The following is a 21,281-nucleotide window of genomic DNA, read 5'->3' as shown; positions in this document are numbered from 1 at the left end:
AGAGTGTTTTTCCTTAAGGTTCTACCACAGTCCTCCTCTTTTTTTTTTTTTTTTTTTAATTGCCATCAAAAGTAGCTGTTACCATTACAGCTGTCACTTGCCACCAGCTATGGACTGTCTCATCATTCTTTGGGCAACAGGTCAGCTTGAAAAATACTACTTCATATTGAAAGAAAGTACAAAAAATTGCATTAATTCTTGTGCAGAGGGGTAGTAGGAGGTTCATCAACCACATCCTACGTGAACGTTTGTATGGCCTCAACTTAAAGAACACAAGGACTCAAAATCAGAGAATTATTTTCTGTACAGCTTCCTTCTGCAACAATGTATTTGTATTAATCAAAATGTTCTTAAAATGTACACCATTTTCTACAAAAAGTCACCATGATAATTAAGCACTGGCTCTATGCTAAATACAATATTAAAAAATCAAGTTGCCTCAAAGATTATAAAAAATCTAAAAGCAGAAGCTACATTTTGAAGAACTCCAATGGCCACATGGATATTATTCTTTTGGCTCAGCTAAAAAGTTAAAAACTAAAACCACTGTACACTTCTGGTTTGTCAGGCTTGTGTCTAAACTAACAACAGGTAATCAGCAATTAAACAGTATCCTTGGTTTTAAAATATATTAGCAATACATAACCCACTGGTGTTATTCTTAGTATAGGAAATATCCTTTAATATAATTTATGGCTTATATAGGGCAGGGATGTGCTCATTCTTTCTTTTTGGTAAAGTCATATGGTTTCCACCACTGTGCAAACTGCAACACCTTCTTCCTCTGATCCTCAAAGTTCTGTCTGATTCCTTTTCTCCAGAGCTGCGGTTCCAAGTCCAGCATGCCACCAATAATTTCCTTTGCAAGTAGAAGAAACATAGATAATTATGAATACATAATTACCATATTAGTTCACACTATTTTACCACAGAATAAAGAAATATATATTTTCAAATTATGAGATTGTCACTGTTTTCTTCAAGTGGTAGTTATTTAAACTTGAAGTTCTGAAAGACATACCAATTCAAAAATTAGAACTGTAGTTGTTAGATGGTTGCCTCAGTGAAATTCTTTCAAGTACACCATAGCAATGCACTGCATAAATATCCTAACATTGCAAGATTCTTAATAAATTAGTACATTTGTGACTAAGAGAAAAGTTCAGAAAAAATAAAGCTGTGCCCACTTTGCTCTTAACTCCTTCTGAAGTTATATTTCTCCCCAATCACTCTTAATATTTTTGCAATATTGACTCTTTGAATAAATGATTGCTGTGACATAATAAATAAAGGAAAATTTATTGCAGTTCTTCCTGTATGTACTATACTCTCTAAGTCACATGGAGCAATTTAGCCACCCAAGTATTTTACTAGGAGTCATCTGAGTCTCTGTGTGTATGCACCCTAATTTATACAAGCATAAGTCAGTGCACCCATATGACAAGACTATGGCCATGAAAACTCTTAAATAGATGCAAGTATTTTCCATCTATTAGATTATATGTCAAATATCTAGAGTTCCTATTAATTCAAAAGAAAGATGGATCTAGAATCACATTCTGAGTATCAGCCAGTGAAGAAATCAACTACTCCTTTATTCAACAAGCCAAGTTATAATGACTCACCAACAAAAGCCAGTTAATAAACTGGGATAAGGTACATCAAAGTGACTGTTCTGGCAAGCATCTGTTTTAATTACTTAAATTTTACAAAACAGAGTATAATTGGTAAATTGATCTTTTACGTGACAATACCTTTCCAAAGTAATGAGGGAACTTGTGTTGATCTTCAATGACATGAGCAAATCCTCCTTGAAGGCCAAAGTCCACAGAAAAGTATGGTAACCCTTTAGGAACCTATACGTGCAATACCACATTTTTAGATGTTTAACAGACTGTAGGCATTTAGTTAATCTCCCCACAACTTAATGAACTTGAAAGTGGTTTTACAGTTGATATATCACATTTTATTTTAAACCACCCCTCAAACCAAGTATGCATAGCATAAAATTGCAACAGAGAAACAGTAAAACAAACAGGTAAGGGGAAAGAACAAACACACAACAACTAGATAAAAAGACACTGAAAACTGAAAAGATGATTACTGGGTGGCAGAACCTCCAGAGACCACCGCTGCAGCGCCAGGTAAGAGATTGGGAGGGACCAGGCAGCAGCATGCACACTGAGCAAATGCATTCCTGACTGCACACCTCTGAATTACATGGGTTGAGCAGAAATCCTAAGACAACCACCAGCAAGTTGCATTTATTAAGATAAGGCGGTGTGTGATAACAGAAAATATGTACCCAGTGGAATCATTGACACTCAGGGGGAAGGGGAAACACCTCTACAGAGAATACACTTCCAGAAAACACCACTACTGGAAGTTATCATTAACTTGCCCAATCAGATAATTTAATAATTCAGTCAGCCTAGAGAGGAGACGCCGGTTATCCTGCCACAAGGAAAGACCCTTCAGTCTGACAGAGTGAGAAGTGAATTCATTTATTGCTGCAGTATTCTGCTACTTCACTGCAACAAGTTATTTTTCCACTCTTAATTGTTGAGGATGTTCCTGTACAGATAAGATTTACAAAGCCTCAAATTCATAAGCATTTCCTCTGCTACAATCTAAGTAACTGTGCAATTTTCACAAGGCACATTCAATATATTGCTTGAAAATTCACTCTAAAAATAATTAAGACTTAATACAGAGGGTCAATGTAGCATAGCAAGAAACATAAAACATTTTAAATGAACAAAAAAAAAATAGTCATTAAATAAGGTAAAAAATGGGTTGGCAGGTGACACCTTAAGGAAAGCATCAGCTTTATCTTATTTGTGTCTAGCAATGTATGGGGTCTGGCTGGGATGGAGCTCATTTTCCTCACAGCAGCCCATATGGTGCTGAGTTTTGGACCAGTGACTAAACCTGCGTTGATAACATGCCAGTGTTTTGGCTATTGCTGAACAGTGCTTGTTGCCGGGTCAGGTCTCCTGGCTGTGCTCCCCTTCCAGCCCATTGCCCACCCCCAGCTCCCTCACTGCAGGGAGCAGAGGGGGAAGCAGAGAAGACCTTGATGCTATGCAAGGGCTGGATGCTTAGACTCTGCCTCTGGACACCATAGTCCCAATTTCCGCATAAAATCCATCTATCAGATGATGTCTCTGCCACGTCTGACCCTCCTTCCAGGCATCACCATCACCTAATACAACTCTGCAACTTCCCAAACCTCATCTCGGTCTCTAAACTATACTTTCCTATCTTCCTGAAGGTTACAGGCATTTCTTTTACACTAAAATAATGTTAAAATCACACAACTGTGTAACAATTTACACTCGTGACATAATCTGAAAACTGGCCTACCTTCAAATGGGTATAAAATAGTCACAAAAATGTATGGCTAAGAAGATTCTTAAAGAAATAAAATGTCCTGATGTCCTACCATGTATCAAGAAAATTATACTTCATTTATTTGTGACAGATGTTGGCTTTCCCCGTTCTGAAACACCAATGATCAGAAGATATCCAAAGCATGGCTATTTTGTTATCTGTTTGCATCCACCTTAAGTTTAAAGTCTTACCTAAATCCTTGCTACAATTAATTTAATTCCTTCTTGTCTGCACCCAACAGTGCTAGCAAACAACCTAGTCTCTTCTTTAAAACAATCTCCTATATGCAGAAAACTACCATCACATCCCATTTCAGTCTTTTCTTTCCTAGACTGCACAACCCCTCAACCAGTTTCTTTAGTTAAGTTTTCTAATCTATGCTCTCCTCTTCTGTAACTGTCTTAAAACACTGTGCCCAAAGCCAGAACCAAATTTTCCAGGTGAAGCCTCACCACTTTGAACAAGGTGACGCATAACTGACTCCCATTTATATGACATTTGAGCTTATGTGGCAGAATAAATTTTGTCTTTTTGCTACATTTGGTACCACTGTTGGTTTGGTTCAAGAGTCATCATAATATACAAAATCTCTCCTACTATACAGATACGCAATCCCTTACTCTTCTGCATTTAATCTCCCTCTTTGTCATATTAGGCTTCATGTCTCATTATTAAACCCCATCTCCTCTTTCTCCTAAACTAGGATTTTTTTTAGTGTAAACATGTTATATTTACTAAAAGACACTTTCAGAAATCAAATATTATTACTTCATAGTACTAAACTACTTGTGGTAAAGTCTATGTAACACTCATCTTTCACTTCAATATTAAAAAGTGGAACAATCTTTGAACCTAACAATTTCAGTGTTATTCCTTTAAAATTTGTATATACAAAGATGTTTCAGTTTAGTATCCAGGAGACAGATACGAGTACTGTTCCCTTACTTTAGAATAAAAAGATTTATAATACTATAATACTTTTATATTTTTGCGTCATAAATTTAGCAACACAAAAGGCTGTTCTAGGTCAATGAAAAAGACACATCATATTTTTTCCAGGAAAGTAATTTGCAAAACTTTGATTTACCTTAATTCTTAAAAGTTAATCAACAAAATTATGCTGGTACATGTCCTCAAAGTGCCAGCTTTGTTCTCAACCAATGCTTGCAGCTCAGTCCACCAACTGTGGAAATAAATGGGAATCTTTTCCCTAATGTCAGTTAGGAGTTCAGTCAGACCCTTAATTCTAATCATACCTATGCCATCTCCTAATGCACTAATCTAATTGTGTTCCCTTTCTTTTCTCTTTGAAACAGTTAATAACAAAAAAAGATGAGAAGAATTTGCTGAGAAATTCTTCAATACATTTCATTACTTACAGATTTCCGAACATCTTTTGAAGAAAGATCAATTAACTTCTTGTTCACGGACCACTCTTCATCAGACTCCATTATAGCTTTCTGTAAAATCATTTTATCTAAATGTGAAAATAGTCCTTCATACAGCAAGCAAAGAGCTAACTTTTCAATGTAGTGAAGTACATTGCACTGCAAGTACCAATTATTTCTTAACAAAGTAACTTTATTTTTGGCAACCTTTCTGATTTCCACAACTTACTTACTTTTTATAAAGGCATCGTACAGTATCTTCAAACTCACTTAATTACTTAATTCTGCTCCTCTTTTTTTTTTTTTTTATATTTAACTTTTGCCTGACACAAATTATTTCTAACAAGTTTCAACTGAAAGGTCACATTCTCTTTTTACTAAGCTCATACAAAACCTCTTATGAATTCATTACACTATATTAGCCTTTTTTCTTTTTCAAACACTAAGAGGAGAATCCAGCTTAGAAGGCTGTTAGCGCTTAAAAACCTTTAATACCGCTTCTCTATCCTCCATAGTACAGAAGTGGGTATCGTGTAGTGTAAGTACCTTTTAAATTTCATTTGTTGTGTATTTTAATGGCGGAAGCTTCTGAAAGAAAGTTTTATGCAAATGACATTTCATTAAGTCTTATACTTCATCCTTCCTGTAGTATTCAGACAAAACACAAGTTTTACCAGCACTTGAAGCATATCAATGAAATCAACCAGGTGGAAAGTTTCAAATGTGGTAAAAGTTACTACATTGCTGTTCATCATACTGACTGCTCCACTTAATCAAAACCCAATCACATTATTTCCAGAAAACAAAAATATTTCAAAGAACAAATAAAATAATTTACTTATAAAAGGCAAATCACGATCCAGTTGCTGAAAGCCAAAAGGCCTCACTTCCAGTTAAAAGGTTCAATGAGCCTTTCCTTCCAGGGTCAGGGTGAAGAGACCAGAAAAGCTATAGAAGAAATATCTATCATGCTGTCTAATGTTCATCAGAGACCTAAGACACATGCAAAACTTGGGCTTACTGAAATAAAATGGGGATGAAACTTTATGTATTGGTATTTCTTAAAACAGTTGACATTATTTTCTCATTTTATGCTTGCCAAGGTACATGTATGGGGTTTTAAGTTTATACTACAGGACTTAAGTGAGAAGTATTGCAATCCTTACAGCACTTCAAGAAACTCTAATTGTCTCATCTTCTTCCAGTATTTGTCAGTGCAGTCAGACTCGAGGCAACTGCACAGTGACATACAGCTCTTCCACTGACTACTTGAAAAACAGAATTACCTTACAGGGCTTGTTTTAACATCAAGGAATATGATCAAAGAGTGGATCAAGAAGTAGGATCAAAGAATCCGTCTTTTCAAAAATAGCACTTGAATATCAAAAAGTTTTCCAGAAATAGATGAATTATGATAAATACATTCAAATGACCTAAGAAAAAAACATTTTTGTGTACCTTAAAGTAGATTGGAGCCATATCTCCTACTTCTTTTGGAAGAGGAATGCATTCATATACCATGTGATACCGTTTCTTCATACTCATGTTCATTTCTAGGAACACACAGTCCAAGTCTTTAGCTTCAAACATTTTCACCAACGCATTTCGGAACATCTGTTTAAAGAAAAAAAAAAAATGTGTAATTTGAATTAACTTCTCAAAGCTTTCAGATATAATATATTATTTCACTTACATTATATTAATAATAAACTCATAATAAAATGGGTAACAGCAGCAAACATACTAAGAAAATTCTGTATTATTCAACAGCTGAATATGAACTATATTTCCTATGATACAAACAAAGGAAGTCTAGAAAACTATTGTGAAATATGCATTATAATTAACACTACAAACTCAGTTTTAATAAATACTGCATATTTTACAGTTGAAATTAAAACTATGTTGAACTTCGTAACTGTGATGCTCCATAAAACAACATTGCTTTAACAGTAGGTCCCAAGCTTGCAGTTTCTAAGAAGCTAATGTCTTGGCTTGTACTGACTATAGATACTATTATCCTTTCACCACTACTTCCACTTACACAGTTTAAAAAAGAAAAAAAAAAAAAAAACCAAACCAAAACCACAAGACATTTCCACCAGCCATGCTTGACTTTTAAGGAAAATATTAATGTATCTTCAGCTTCTGTTTCATAACAAGTGATCTTTCTGCCCTGACATTCCTTTTCTTTTCCTTGGCGCTCCCAAGGAAATCCTAACTGTGAAGCCAGTTATTCTTTCTGTAAGAGATCGGCTGTACCTCCATCATCCCCAAAAGATGTTCCTCTAACCTGGTTTCAAAGACCTCCAGCGACAGAGGTTCTGCAGCATTCTAGGCAACTTTTTCTAGTGCTTATAAATGGGAACTTTTCTTCAGCGTTTACCTTGCATCTCCCTTTTTCAATATCTGACCACTAATTTTCATCGATAATGCAAAAATGTTCTGCCCCTTAGTGGAATCAGAAGACTGCTGCCAGGCTGGAAATTATGAAAATAGGTACTTATGACAAGCATATTATCATTCAAAACAACATTATTTTACAAAACTGTTAGAACACAAGACAGTTTCTCAGCTGACCTGTATTTCTTCCCAGATGTCTTCATCCAAAAGAGTGGCTGCAGTATGGTGCTGTAGAGGAGCTATCAGGCAGTGACCTTCAGTAAGGGACTGGTTGCTTGGTAGAGACAAGTATACCTATAAAACCAAACAAAAACTGAAGTGCCCATATTTCTAGCATTAAAAACCTTCCGGTTGCTGAGGCTAAGAAATACATTGTTTGCTAAAGTCAAACCAATAGAAGCCATTACCTTCTTATTACAGCAAGGTATCAGTAATTTTAGTGTTTTTTAAAAAGGTCCCATTATCCATCAGCAGCTCCAATGAACTAGTAGTATCCAGAGAGCAGTTCCACCAACAAGGCAGTAATATCAGCTGTATAGACCAACTGGTATCCTAACTATTATGAAATCACACTGTTTAGTCCATTACAATATTTTTTTAATATATATATATGTATATACTTTTAATAAAATATCTAATGTATACAGATATAGATATATCTCTGTATATGTGTTAGATATATAACACACATATATACACACAGATTATATACATACACAGATATACACCTATATGCATTTGTAATATATATATTTTATATATATATAATCTATCTATATAAAAAAATAATTGCAATGTACCATAATACATATCTATGCATTTAATTACTTGGCCTACAAAAATTTTCAAATCAAATTAAAAACATCAATAATAAATGAAAACTTTAGTGAAAGAATGACAAAAAAGCCTATATTGAAGCATTTCAGATGTTATAAATCCAAATATTTATGCAACTTTTAAAAGCATTAACAGAAACAGGAAAGTTCCCCGCATCAAACTTCTGCCTATTTCAAAGGATTTTAGGCTTAAAAATTGAGTTCTACACTTAATTTTCTTGATATCATTGAGATACAGTTCTTCATCAGTTCAAACTTCCTTCAGTGCATTGTGATTTAGTCTTCCACAAATCCACCTACAGTCTAATCAATCTCTGCACTCAGACCTTTTATTATTACTCCTGTCTTCCACAAATCCACAAATGTGAAGTTCTGATATCAAAGATGAGCTTCAAAATTCATGACAGATTTATATCTTTTCCTCCCTCACCCTTGAGGAATTTGTGAAATCAATCAGAAGGGCAAGGAAAATAAGATGCAGAACAATAAATCATTTCATAGAAGTGATTTTGTTCTTAATCTTAGGCATGCTAACATCAACACTGCCTTCCTTTATCCCTTTTTTATTTTTACATCTGTGTTAAATTGCTATTTTCTTACCTTGGTGCCAATTGCAATAATAAGATGTTTAGGAAGTTCACTGCTATCAAAGCAGTATGGGCACTTTTCCATGCGTGCAGCAAGCTGCTGGTGCTCATGTATTGCTTTTCTTCTTTGTATTTCTTCCTCTTCCCCACTGCGTGCTCTTTTGGCTGCTTTGGAAACAAACATGTCATCCAGAGTGTAGTACTCTCGGTCAGTTTTTTCCATGAGCTGAAAAGATACACAGAAAAATTGCATGTATATATAAATAAACAAGAAAAAATATTTAGCTCTTTGTAGTATCCTTTATTGAGAAAAGCATAAAGTATGTAAGCAGTAGCATTACTTCCTTCCATATGTCATCTGCAGCACATGTAATCATCAGGTACATCTCCTGAGATTAGTCATACACAATCTTAGACAGCACAGTTATTAAAATATAGATGTGTGACAACAGTGATAATATATTACTATATTCCATCCCAAGTTAAGGGCTAGGTATTTCAATATTATCCTGACAAAACTTCAGCTTTAAATAGATGCACAATTTTTTAAATCATATATTATCATATATTTTATTTCAGTCTTCCCCCTCCTACTCCTGTTCTCCTATTACGACTATCACTATCCATTAAATCATCTCCTGTGAAATAACTAGACCATGACTCTGCACCACATATTCATATTCTGTGAAAACCTGCCAACATTTATTCTTACCAAGTGAACAGTACCAAGCCATTTTGTGAAGAAAACAGTCTTTGCCTTCAATATTTAGTTTTTCTTGAGTGCACCTGTTGCTAGATATGGATAACAAACACAACTAGCACTTTACCAGAAACAAGGCTCAATGATCCACAGGTTTTTTTTGTTTGCTCATTAACTGCTACATTTTAGTTAAATGTGCCACATTTAAAAGGAAACTCTGAAAATCCTAAATTTGTTATGAAGACATGCTTGAGGGTCAGTGGCATCTTACAGGACCTTAATAGTGGAAACCCACAGAAACTGGATACATCTCACCTAAACGATATTTAGGAGGGATGGAATCTGTAGATAGGAACTGGAATAACTGAAGTTGACGCAAGGTAGGAGAGGACAGGGTAAGAAGGTGGGCTTACGGCAATAGCAGCAAGAGACAATGAACGGAAACGAAAGCAAGAAAATTACGGGGGTCATGGGACTCAAACCCAGATGACAGTAGAATTCACTAAGCTTCACAACTCACAGAACACTTTTTTAATATATATAGCATTAGGCTTTAACAATCTTTTTTTATTTTGATGACAAACAAATCCCCTGGCATCTTCCCTAAATCAAGACTTAGCAAGTCTTGATTGTAAAGATTAACTTTTTAAAGGACTTAGGAAAGTAATTCTCCGTTTTCTGCTTTGGCTGCTCTACTTAAAAAAACGACTTTAAAATTATGTGCCATTAATATCAAACATTCAACACGTATAGCTAAAGCAAATGTAAAAAGCATGCGAAAGATTTTTTTCAAGTTTTTCTCTTTAAATTAAATCCCAGTGCTGCAACACTTTTATGCCATACTTGACTGTAATTTTACCTTGAATAGTTTCAGTAATCTCCTTATCAAAATGACAGGGAGAGAAAAAAAAAAACAGTACACTATACAGATTTCTTGATATTGGAGGTGCTGATCCTTCAGAGTCTTGGCAGACTTAGGTATGAGTAGTTTTTCTCCAAGAATTGCTAAAAAAATGGCAGAAGTGTCTTCACAACATATCCTAATATATTTCACAATACTGACTGGGGTAGCCATAGCAAAAGACTAATGCTAACTGAAGGCATTTGGAAGTCATACAATCATAATTGAAGCACGGTCTCCAAATAAAAGAAAATCTTCCAAATATCCCAGGTGTAGTTTGTGTAGATAATCTGATATTAAAACAAATTAAGACTTATTTTGTAGGGTAGATAAATAACTTCCCCCACAAAAAAACAGACAACAGCTCTTGCTTTTCCTGAATACTGTGATTCTCTAACACAGACCAATAGCTTATTTTGAATATGTTCAGTACTTTCACTACCAAACAACTGAGAAGCAACCTCCTTAATATTACTTTATTTAGCTATAATACATTTAACTGCTTATGTGCACTTCCTACTGGAAGCCACTGCAGACGAAAATCAACAGTTCAAGAGTTCAACTCCATTCTTGTTCTGTTTTATTGCAATGCTGCAATTCTGTAATTAAAATAAACAGGAGATTCCTGACCTTTAGAAAAAATATTTAGTGGTATGGGTGACAAAAATCAAGTCTCTGTTCTTCTGTTATATAAGCATAAGAAAGGTAAAATTAGAGCTTCAGTAGAAGAAACAGCAATAAGCACTACCTACAGAATGGCACCACTTTGTTACTACCAGAAGTAAAGGTTCACTATTTTCTTTGGGTTTCTTTTTAAATAAAAAAAGTCTACCATGAGAATGCAAATACATATGAAACAAGACAGCTGGCAGACTAAAAAAGAGCGGAAATCAAAACACCTTGGCTATCAGGAATATCACATGCAGCACAGAATACCATTACTATTTTGCTCTGCTTGCACTTAGAAGTAGTCGTGGAAATTCCTGGTTTGTTATGCATGACCTTTTAAATAGTAGTACTTTTCAGAATACCTTAGAAATACTCAACAGATCCTCTTGTGATGAACTAAATATTCATCTTAATAAACAGGCTGGATTGTGCCTTTCTTAAACAGTGGATAAAGTGCTGTATACTATGAGACATCTGGGACCCAAACCAGAATGCTCACCTAAAAAGCACTAAACTTTATTGAGTAAGTGCTGTCTAAAGACCAGATTTGGTTTCTCCTGGTACAGTCATGACCAACAGAAGATCACTACATTTCAAATGGTAATTCAGTAAGACCAAAAAGAGATTATGTTGCTGTTCTTCAGGAATTGTACTCTTCTGCATCATGTTTGATGCAATATGAAAAAATATTCATAATTCAATGACTCAAACCTATGAGTAAGTCTGAAGCAATATAAAGTCCAAAACATGACCTTGAGTGGAGTTAATGAAAACAAGCACAATTTAGAAGACTTCAAAAAACAAGCTACAAATGCAACAAAAAAAAGGAAAAGGGGAAAAAACCCAAACCAACCAACCAGCTATTGGCAAAAGTTGGGAGTCACCCAAAAGAATGGTGAGAAAGATTTCCCAGTTGTACCAGTGAATTCTCCTAGTGCTTTTTGGAAATCTAACAGTAGTATTTCAGAATTCAAAATTTAAAGTCCTCAAAGTGAAGGGAAACCATGGAAAAGATTAAATAATACCTTCACTTCTAATACTACTAAACAGGCTATATACATAAGTCGAATCATGTGCATGTATCACCCATTCAATGTAAGCTCCTAGTGCAGCCTGGATCCCACCCAAGGTCTGTCCATCAGGCTAGAGTAAGTCAGTGGAGAGTCTTAAACAAAATTTTGGATTTTGCCTGGATATAAAGATGTGTAGAAGAGTTCTTCATACAGATAGAGGCCATGGGAGCCAGACAACATTGCACTTCCGGTTTAAGATGTAATATATGTTGGTCAACAGAATTAGATGAAGCACATTGGGGAAGGAAGTAAAATAAATGTAAGATTACTTTGGAGAAGTAAAGGAACAAGATAAGATAGGTAGCAGTGCAGAATTTTGGGGAGAGAAGCCATAGTAAAGGGATATTTAGAGGAGTATTCACAGATGAGGTTCAGATTACCTCTACCACGGAGTGTCTACCAGCAACAAAATTACAGATCCCACTGCAATACTAACAAATAAACAGAAGATAAGAAGGAATGCAAGGCAGTTCAAGAAACCAACCCCCGGCTTCAAAGACATTAAATAAGTGCTTGAAATAAGCGGGGTCTAAGAAAAAAGTTACTTTAAACATTTCAATCTGCTTGTGCAATAAAAAAAAGCTTAGTCATTAATAACTCATGTCCAACTGGATGCTCTTCCAAGCACTATACCCTTCCCTTGCTGAAGAAAAACAGACAAGGATAAAGTGAAAAAATGAGGAGTTGGGGGTTTTTTCCCCTTTTTCACACCCTTACAGATAAGTTTACAAGACCTTTATTCAAATCGGAAGTCGAGCACATCAATGCACAGTGCCATTATATTGCAGTTCTGAGACAAAGAGACCAAGTTATAGATGACCTTGTCCCTGTGTGAGAGACTGAAGGAGTTACTGTCTCAAACATTGTGGTGGGGCAAGCTCTGCTTAACGACTACCTGCATAACAATGAACTCTGCCTAGCAAGGAACCATAGGTGAGAAGAAGCCCATCAGCAACAGGAGGGGGAAGGCATGCTGGAGGGTGCACAGCTCCTAGTTCTGGTGTGCTGTTCTGATGTGCTGAATGCGGCAGCTCACCATGTATGGCCAAAGATCACATCAGCAGAGAAGGGGAAGCTACTCCCCAAAAGACCACCCAGACCTTGGCCCAAAGGCTACCTAATTAGCCTAATGAGTTCGAGCGCCCACCCAAAGGAGGGGCAAGGATGATAAAAGGACACAAACTGAAGCCCCACGTGGATGCACCCACCAGAACTGGACCCCTCAGCTGACTGAACCAACACTGGATCCAGAACTGGTGAAATCTTTGTCTTTTCTCTCTCTCTTTCCCTTTTCCTTTCCCGTAATCCCTACACCTCGTCCCTTTAGACATAAAGCATTGACCAAGTCTGGGACTAGGAGCAGATCCAGCCACCCCTAGGCTCCTTGCTGAGAAGGAGTCTAGAAAGCAAGGGGGTCCGCTCTGAACCTTGTGACTCAATGGGAGGGCTCTCCTTATTGTCTTCCCTGAACTGATCCCCAAATAAGCAAGGCCTGTAGTGTATGTTTGGTGATGTATGGTTAGAACATGTTACACAGTTTACTGACATAGTTTCATGCCAATTTTTGTTGTGAGCATACCAATTCTGGTGGTGAGCAAATAAAAATTGAGTTTTGTGAGTTAAAGGATCCCTGGTGTCGTTTCACCTTAACCCTGACTTGGGAATCAGCTAACCTGAGTCATCGTCCTGAGAAATTGGGACGTGACACCCTGAATCTTGATTTCTTGCCATGTTTTATCACATCCTTTGGATGACTTTAAAGGAGTGTTAAAATGGGATATATTTCCACCTCTAGAAACTACAGTCATGAAAGGAATAAGAAATTCTTTGCAACCCATATTGCAACAAGTGTCCTTCCAACATACCTCGAAACAGCTCAGAAAGTACAGAAACCTAAAAACAAGCAAAAATATCATCCAGCAAGAATTGTGTATTCCTACTGAAACAAGATATGATACGAATACAAAGTAGGAAAATGCATGCAGCAATGTTTTCTGCCTTAAAAAACAAACAAAAAGCCACTAAAGACATTTAGTCTGCAATACTGGAATAGTAGCAATGAACGTCACTAACACATTCTTTGCCAGCAACAACAACAAAACCCCCCTTTTTTTTTAAGGGCATAATTCCTTAAATACGATTATTCCCTCGAATCTTACAAATGCCAAACATCTGAACTGTGTCAGAAGTGAAATAAAATAAAACATAGCTGCTACCATGGCAGACTATAGAGCACTCTTCAACTGCTACTCTAAATATTGGCCTTTTTGAAAAGTTATTTGAGAAGAAAACAGAAATTCTCTTTCCAAAAATGTATACTCTTATTTTTATACTAAGGTGCACAGTGTGTTCTGCCAATTGCATTATTTGGCTATAACAAAAACTCTCCAAAAAAAATTAACCAGGAATTGAAAGAACAAGAAGAGAGAGTTCTCAAAAATGCCAGAAGGAAAGCAAGTAATCATCTAAAAACTGATTTCTTTCATACACATCATCTTCCATACAAAAGACATAGCTAGTACAAATCCAAAGAAGGAACTATGCTAATGTATTAGAGTTGCTGGAAAGCTGCTGTTCTGCATCAGCTGAAGCATCACACCTGTTAAACATGAAAGTCAAATGCATTCTGGAGTTCTGTATTTAGTTCCCTCACCATGCCTGATATTGCTCGGTATTGCCCTCGCTGTATTTCAGCTGCTGCACAGAGATCGGAAAGAAGCAGGAAGTCACTGTGCTATATAGTTTTAAGTTGGCATGTCCCACAAAACATCACTGAACTTCCTAAAGTTAATACATGAAATTCAGACATCTATAAAGGCAATGCACCTGAAGTCCTTGTTTCTACAAGACACTGGCCAAAACCAAGAGCTGACCTAAACTGATGTGCTCTCAAGACAGATCATCTCTGCAGTCCCTTGCCTTCTCTTTCCCATTTCACTTTTTTGTTCTGGGTTCATCTGCCACATTCCTCCTTTGTATGCACTCTCTATTTTCCAACTTCCCCTTCTCTTTTGGCAAGGACCGATTAGCCAGAGAACACACAGGCAGCTTTAGGACTCTCAGCACCAGGCAAAATGACATAGCCTCCTACACCTCATAGAGTAACTGTGCAACTGTGAAATTCCTACCATCCATCTGACATGGGATCCGTTTTCTACAACCAGGATGCAGTTTTAGTTTACCCAACAGAGACAGCATCACAGTTTTGCTTGCCCTGGCCAAGAAAAGCCTGTAATACACAAACATTTAAACAGCAGGCAGGGAAGGCATCCAAATTTCTCTCAGGAGCAGATAAAAATCACCCTTTGGACTCTTATTTGGACAGCTCAAATAGAGTGCAAATGTGGCCAAAACCCAAGAAAAGGAGAGAAATCTTTAACCATTCAGCACAGGAATTCATAAAGACATCAGCATCTGACTATGCATAAATGAGAATGATTTGAGAGAGGGAAAAATTGCAATGTTGTATTTGCTGATGAAATCCTTAACATGATAATTACCATGAATAATACGAATACATGAACAATTTCATTATGTAACATTCTGTTCATAAAATAATTGATGTCTTTTTTCATTTTTTATGTTACTGAAGCCATCAGGCACCTTGGCATGGGGCTACCTCCTAAAGTAACTCTTGCAGATCTGCGCAAGGTACACTCCAGGGTCACACTCATTTTTCTGCTGACATGTATTCGGATCGCTGGAACGGTATCTCACAGCTTAGTTTTAAACTGATTCTGTTTTTCTTATTCCAAAGTAAAACCCCTGGAGTCTTATACACTGCTGGCTGCCGACACACTCCATCTGAAGTGTGCTGTGTGTCGTGTCTCTTATCTCTCCCTCTGCTGCTATTCCTTGCTCTTTAGGTGCGCCCTTTGGAAAGAAAGCCCTACAAAAGAATTTAGTACCATTGTGATACTGAAAGTAAACCTCAAGACACAGAACTCCTAATCATCATGGATTATTCCTATATAACACCCTGAGTAGACTTCCACCCCCCTTCAAATTTCCTCTGAAATTTGGGGATGAAACAGGAAATTCCATTAAACACGTGAGCATGGTAACAAAATATGCCTGCATCTTTCTAGTGTGGGTTATTTTCAGCTTTTTTGTATGCTTACTTTTCTACTTATTTTCTTGTTCCGTTTTGTATGCAACTATTGAACTACTTCTCCTGTTTTCTAACGCAATCATAGTTAAAGTTACTTCCATCTAAGCTAATAAAAGTGCATCTCCTCTGAAAATTTGTGAAAAAAGTCTATAGATTTTCTAAAATGTATCAGTTTGGTTTTAAATTGTCATGGCAACACTGACATCTTCAACTTTAAATGACAGTTAATATTTGTGGAATGTTGTACTCATATTTTGGGAAGTTGCAATAAAGAAGAATAAACTATTATTTTAGAATATAAACCTGAGTGATGTATGAAGGCATCTCATCACATTTAAATTTATTCAGCATTTAGCACCTATTGTTTACAACAAAATCACCTCAGAAAACAGTCTTTCTGATATCAAATAGCATTTACTTAAGCCAAATCAAGGCAGAATTTTGTCATGTTAACTTTATTACCACTCTAATCTCCCTAAGAGCACAGACATCTGAATGTGTAGGTTTAATTCAACGTACAATTCAGCATGTAGGCATTTCCCAAACTTATCATCCCAGTGAAATAAATAGTATTTTAAACACATAGCGTCAAAGGATTTTAACATATCAATGCACAGAATGCTTTTGAGGCCTGTGTCACTGACAGGAAAATATTATGAATTATGTTGATACGCAAGGTAGTTCAGGACTACCTTCGAGCAGAAGTCAAGCAATAAACAGACAGCACAGTACTGCTCAATGATTTGGGACCAAGCTCCTTTTTGTTTCAGTTATTTGAAATGAAAACTGTAGATTTTGCTATAATTGGTTATTACGACAGATAAAAACTTTATATGCAAGTCAATGAAATGAAATGTAACCCAAACAAAATAGCTGCAGCCACAGAATTCTGCTATTAAAAATGTGATTAGCATTTAACTTTACAGTTATCCCTGGCCATAAGTTTAATGCCTAGAAAAGACTGTCCTGCACAAGTCTTCACTTGCAACACATCTAGTAATTTTAGCATAATTCAGGAATACCAAATGCTCATGCAGTCATTTAATATGGGCTGCATCTACAAAGTTCCTCCCATTCCCAGGTTTTCTTTCCTAATCCAGCTGTCACTGCTGTTGCTTTGTTTGCACATGCAGAAACAGCTTTAACTTTGTGTCCACACAATATACACAGAGAGTTTAGCGCATTGAACCGAAATGTAGCGCAACGCAGAACAAGGTGTTTGAAATTATTTTCTCTTGGGTTTTCATATTATTTTTTTTACAGCAAACCGTGCACATGCTTAGATCTTTAAGTAAATGTAAAAAGCAACAGTGCACCAGAGCTTTGTTAGAGTTTTACCATGTCTATTAAATACTGTGCTAGAATGTCTTCACCATATGAAGAAAGAAAGGTTTATTATGTAATAGTAGCAGCAGCAACAACCTGCATTTTTCACTTTAGCTTTTAAAATGTTTCTAGGCTATTGTTTTGGTTTATGGTGATGGAAATGTGAAGATGTTCAACAGGTAGGTTTGCACAGCAAGTAAAAACGATAGGGCTGAAAGCAATTTTCCATTTTATGGACTTCAGAACCAAGGAAAGGCAACATCCAAATTCCCTTTTTGCAAACCTGTAATACCAGCATACCTCTTCAGTAAACCCAAAAATGAAGGTCAGCATTACTAATGTAGCTCTGTATTTTTCACTGCTTAAATTTGTGTTATGGATTACTGCAGAGATTTTTAAATAAAATGAGTTTATGGACAAAATTTAAATGGCCTGATGAACAACACAAATTATTCTCACTTTCTTTTAGTAAAACACAGTAAAAAAGAAAAAAAAAGCCTTAGGAGAATTTATGCATACAAATAGAAGGTAATTTCTATTGAGGTAATGTTCTAGAAATCGGTCTCTATACACCCACAAGCATCTATTGACATAAGTGAAAGGATTACATAAGTCTTAGCAGCATGAACTTGGGAAAATGGAACTACTTAGAACAGTCAAAGGCAGAAGGAACTACACACAGAGAACTTAAAGCTATCAGTAGTGAAAACCTAAGACTTCACACATATTTTGTACTCTATACTGGCGGGGGGGGGGGGGTCAGTTTTCAAATATTTTGTTGACTTTTTTGTATCCTATAGTCATGCTTCTGTAGCATTGAGAACCCCATCTGCTTTCAAAGCTGAAGAAAGTAAAAAGTAGAAATACAGTAACTTCAAATAGTTGTTTTTTTTTCTTTAGGTGTAACAGTGAAATATGAAAGAATCGGACTTTAAGGCTGCTTTTTTCTGTATATCAAAAAGATCAGTGATGGGTTTTTAATTTTTGTTTAAAAAAAGCTTTTTCACCACTGAAAATTAAAGATTTGGGGCTTTTTCCTGATATTTATAAATTTGACATAACAGCATGGGACAACTGTGGGAGAGGCTGTATTTCAAACTGAGATTAACTGATGTCTACATCAACCTGCTTCAAAAAAAAGCCAAAAAGTAACAGGAAATAAGAGCCTCAAGTACAACAAGGTTGTATTAGAACCATGACTAGAAAAAGAAGAATGGTCAAGAAAGGAATGATAAATCAGAATTTGCTTTTTATCTAAATTTGAAACATAGGCTCAACAGGTGAACAAATAGCAAGTAGATGGCATATTCGCTCCACCTAATCTCATGGAGCTCTTAAGAAAAGGAAACTTTACACATGGGAAGAAGACTTGTAAGGACAAGTATGGCTTGACCACATCAGATGTTTAGTCTGTGAATCTGAGTGGGAGTCAGGCATGAGGTAACTTTATATAGACCTTCATTTGCCAATGGGATTAGCCAGAGGTTTCATGGATAGAGATTTTGGGTCTACGTACTGACATTTCTTCCAAGTCCCTTTTAAGAAAGTAAATCCTTTTATGAATTGTATCTTTCAACATCCCCTACTCCCTTTACAAAACTGCAATTATGTAATTATCTTCAGAGATTCGGAACAACTAGCCTGTGTATCATTTGAAACACCATTAAACCACTGAATATTGGGAAAGTAAGATTCATGTGGAGCAGAGCGTTCAGCTGTGTAAAAGCCGGAAAATATGCTGGTCTTTCTCATTCTGTTCCCATTCATGAGAGCAGTGCCCATTTCCTCCATCCTCAACAGCCACGTGACTGGAATTTTCTTTTTGGCATAGTCTGGGAAAGTGATAAAAGCCCTTGGAAAATCCACGAAGGAAATAACAGTGCTGTAGTCTATATGCTTAGCAGTAACCACAGCTGGCCACAGCCACAACCGCATGGGGAATTACACTGCTGGCTGGTTCAACACGTCACGCAAGTAGGAGCAAACACACTGCACAAGACTGGGGGAATAAAGACAGGGAGGGTTGAGGCTCCTCTGTTCACACTGGTAAATTCACATCGGATTAAAGGTGGCAATAAGGGTGATCACACTGCATAACCAAAGAGTTGTAAGGACTGGAGAGCCACCTTGCTGCCAGACACTGAACATTCACTGGACTGAATATGATTATAGACAATATGGAAAAATATAATCTGCCCATAAGACAGAAGCTCTAAACAAACAAACAAAAAACCCCAGACATATTTGGCTATATTATGGTAGCAGCAGCTCCTTAAATTTGTAGTCTAACTTTTCTTTTTACTTGGCTGAGCAGCCAGAAATTTTAAGACAACTAACAAATGCAACAGATTAAAAAAAAAAAATTGTTTTTGGTAATTCAAACAAATTTTGGTTGTTTTTTTTTTTCATTCAGCTGAAAAGAGGCATCCAGCTGAACCAAAGGATGAGCCACCCGTCAAACATCTGTTTTCCCACAAATTATGTTGGCATCAGATTTGACATTAGAACTTATGGAAGCAAAACCACTACTGTAATGAGGCGCAATTGTGCAATAGAGATCCTTATAGGAAGGTTGTGGTAAAAATATACCCTATATTTCATTCTTTAAAAGCAACTGCCTTGTCTACAGTGGATAACTTCTTCTATCCCAGTAGCCACTCCTAGAATATCACAATAATCATTCAACAAAGGCAGTTCAGACTGATAAGATAAATAAAATAATTCAACAGAATTTAAGGGATAGGATCTCCTTTCTCCCATCCTAGGTAGGGTATCATTTATAGACTTTCAGCAGTTTCCTCCCACCGCTCTTCTGAAAGATGACAGATTCATTTTGTGGATATTTTTTCCACTTCTCAAATGAAGGCACAAAGAGAAAGTAACTCACATGCATCAAATTTGTGTACTATGCTATCTAACTAAAACTGACAAAAGAGGTGTGGTTGCTATACTTCCTGCTGGACATAAAACGTTTTGCTGAATCCACTTAGGAGAGATGCAAGATTTTTGAAGATTGGCTCACTGAGCCCCAGATCATAATACAGATACTCTCTGTAGTATAGGTTCATAAAGTACAAAAGGAAACCACCTGGAATATCTGTGATCACACCCAAATTTTTCAGACTGCTGTGCTAATACTGATCCTGTAATGCTGTGCACAAGAATGCATTCTGAAAACATGGAAAATTCAGGATGCCTAGGAGCCAGTTTCTTAATTAAGGATCAAGAAACAATCACCATCTGGGGAAGACCATCACATTTTGTGGTGACAAGAGCTGGGAATCACCTGTTCAGAAACCACATTTCATATTTTAACAGAGAAGAACTGACATCTATGATGCTTCTTTCTATGAAAGCCAGACAAAAACACCTTCAAAACCTAGATGTGACATTGCATGGTGTTGCAAATATTCTGGTAAGGAAATCAGAATTCAATCACACGGAAGAGTTAGGTTTGATTAAGAAGTAAGATTGTGAAGCATAATGTATAGGATTGTTAAGTTTGAAATGTAGCCATAGAAACTTTAGGAACTGTGTTATGTGTGACTATAGGAACCTTAACATTGTTAAAGTTTGAAATAGCTAACCATAGAAACCTCACCAGGAAGTTACTGGTTTTTCTACGTTTTGTTTCAAGAAACTAAGGAAACCATCATGGACACCAGTTTGCTGCTTGGAAACCCCCTTACCTTTCCCATCTTAATTTGAGTATCGAAGATTCCAATCAGTAGAGCTAAGTGTAACTGACCAATGATTGGTTTTTAAATAAGAATATTGATAGTTATATAATCAAAGGACCAATCATTATAAAGTTTAAGAGCGAGCATAGTATGCATTTTTATGTAAAGAACTTACGTAACAATGACCTGACAGAAAAAGTCTATAAACACTGAT

General features: G+C 36.3%; 1 protein-coding gene across 5 annotated transcripts in view; it reads right to left on the bottom strand.

Annotated features, from left to right (window-relative positions):
* Positions 1-321: 321 nt before the first annotated feature.
* Positions 322-21,281, bottom strand: part of CWF19L2 (CWF19-like 2, cell cycle control (S. pombe)) — an 89,439-nt gene continuing 68,479 nt past the window's right edge. For 4 of the 5 annotated variants that reach the window (XM_010562098.1, XM_010562099.1, XM_010562103.1 and 1 more), the window contains 6 exons: positions 8,621-8,833; positions 7,362-7,478; positions 6,240-6,395; positions 4,773-4,853; positions 1,755-1,856; positions 322-859 (listed from right to left, as the gene is read on the bottom strand). In XM_010562098.1, the coding sequence (XP_010560400.1) occupies positions 719-859; positions 1,755-1,856; positions 4,773-4,853; positions 6,240-6,395; positions 7,362-7,478; positions 8,621-8,833 (810 nt within the window). In that variant the 3' untranslated portion in view covers positions 322-718. Of the gene's footprint in view, positions 860-1,754; positions 1,857-4,772; positions 4,854-5,327; positions 5,370-6,239; positions 6,396-7,361; positions 7,479-8,620; positions 8,834-21,281 lie in introns of those variants that run through there. The other variant, XM_010562100.1, reaches the window with a different exon arrangement.

Source organism: Haliaeetus leucocephalus, unplaced genomic scaffold (genome assembly GCF_000737465.1).
Source record: "Haliaeetus leucocephalus isolate CR32 unplaced genomic scaffold, Haliaeetus_leucocephalus-4.0 Scaffold155, whole genome shotgun sequence".
NCBI lineage: Eukaryota > Metazoa > Chordata > Aves > Accipitriformes > Accipitridae > Haliaeetus > Haliaeetus leucocephalus.
This window is presented reverse-complemented; position numbering and strand designations above follow the sequence as displayed.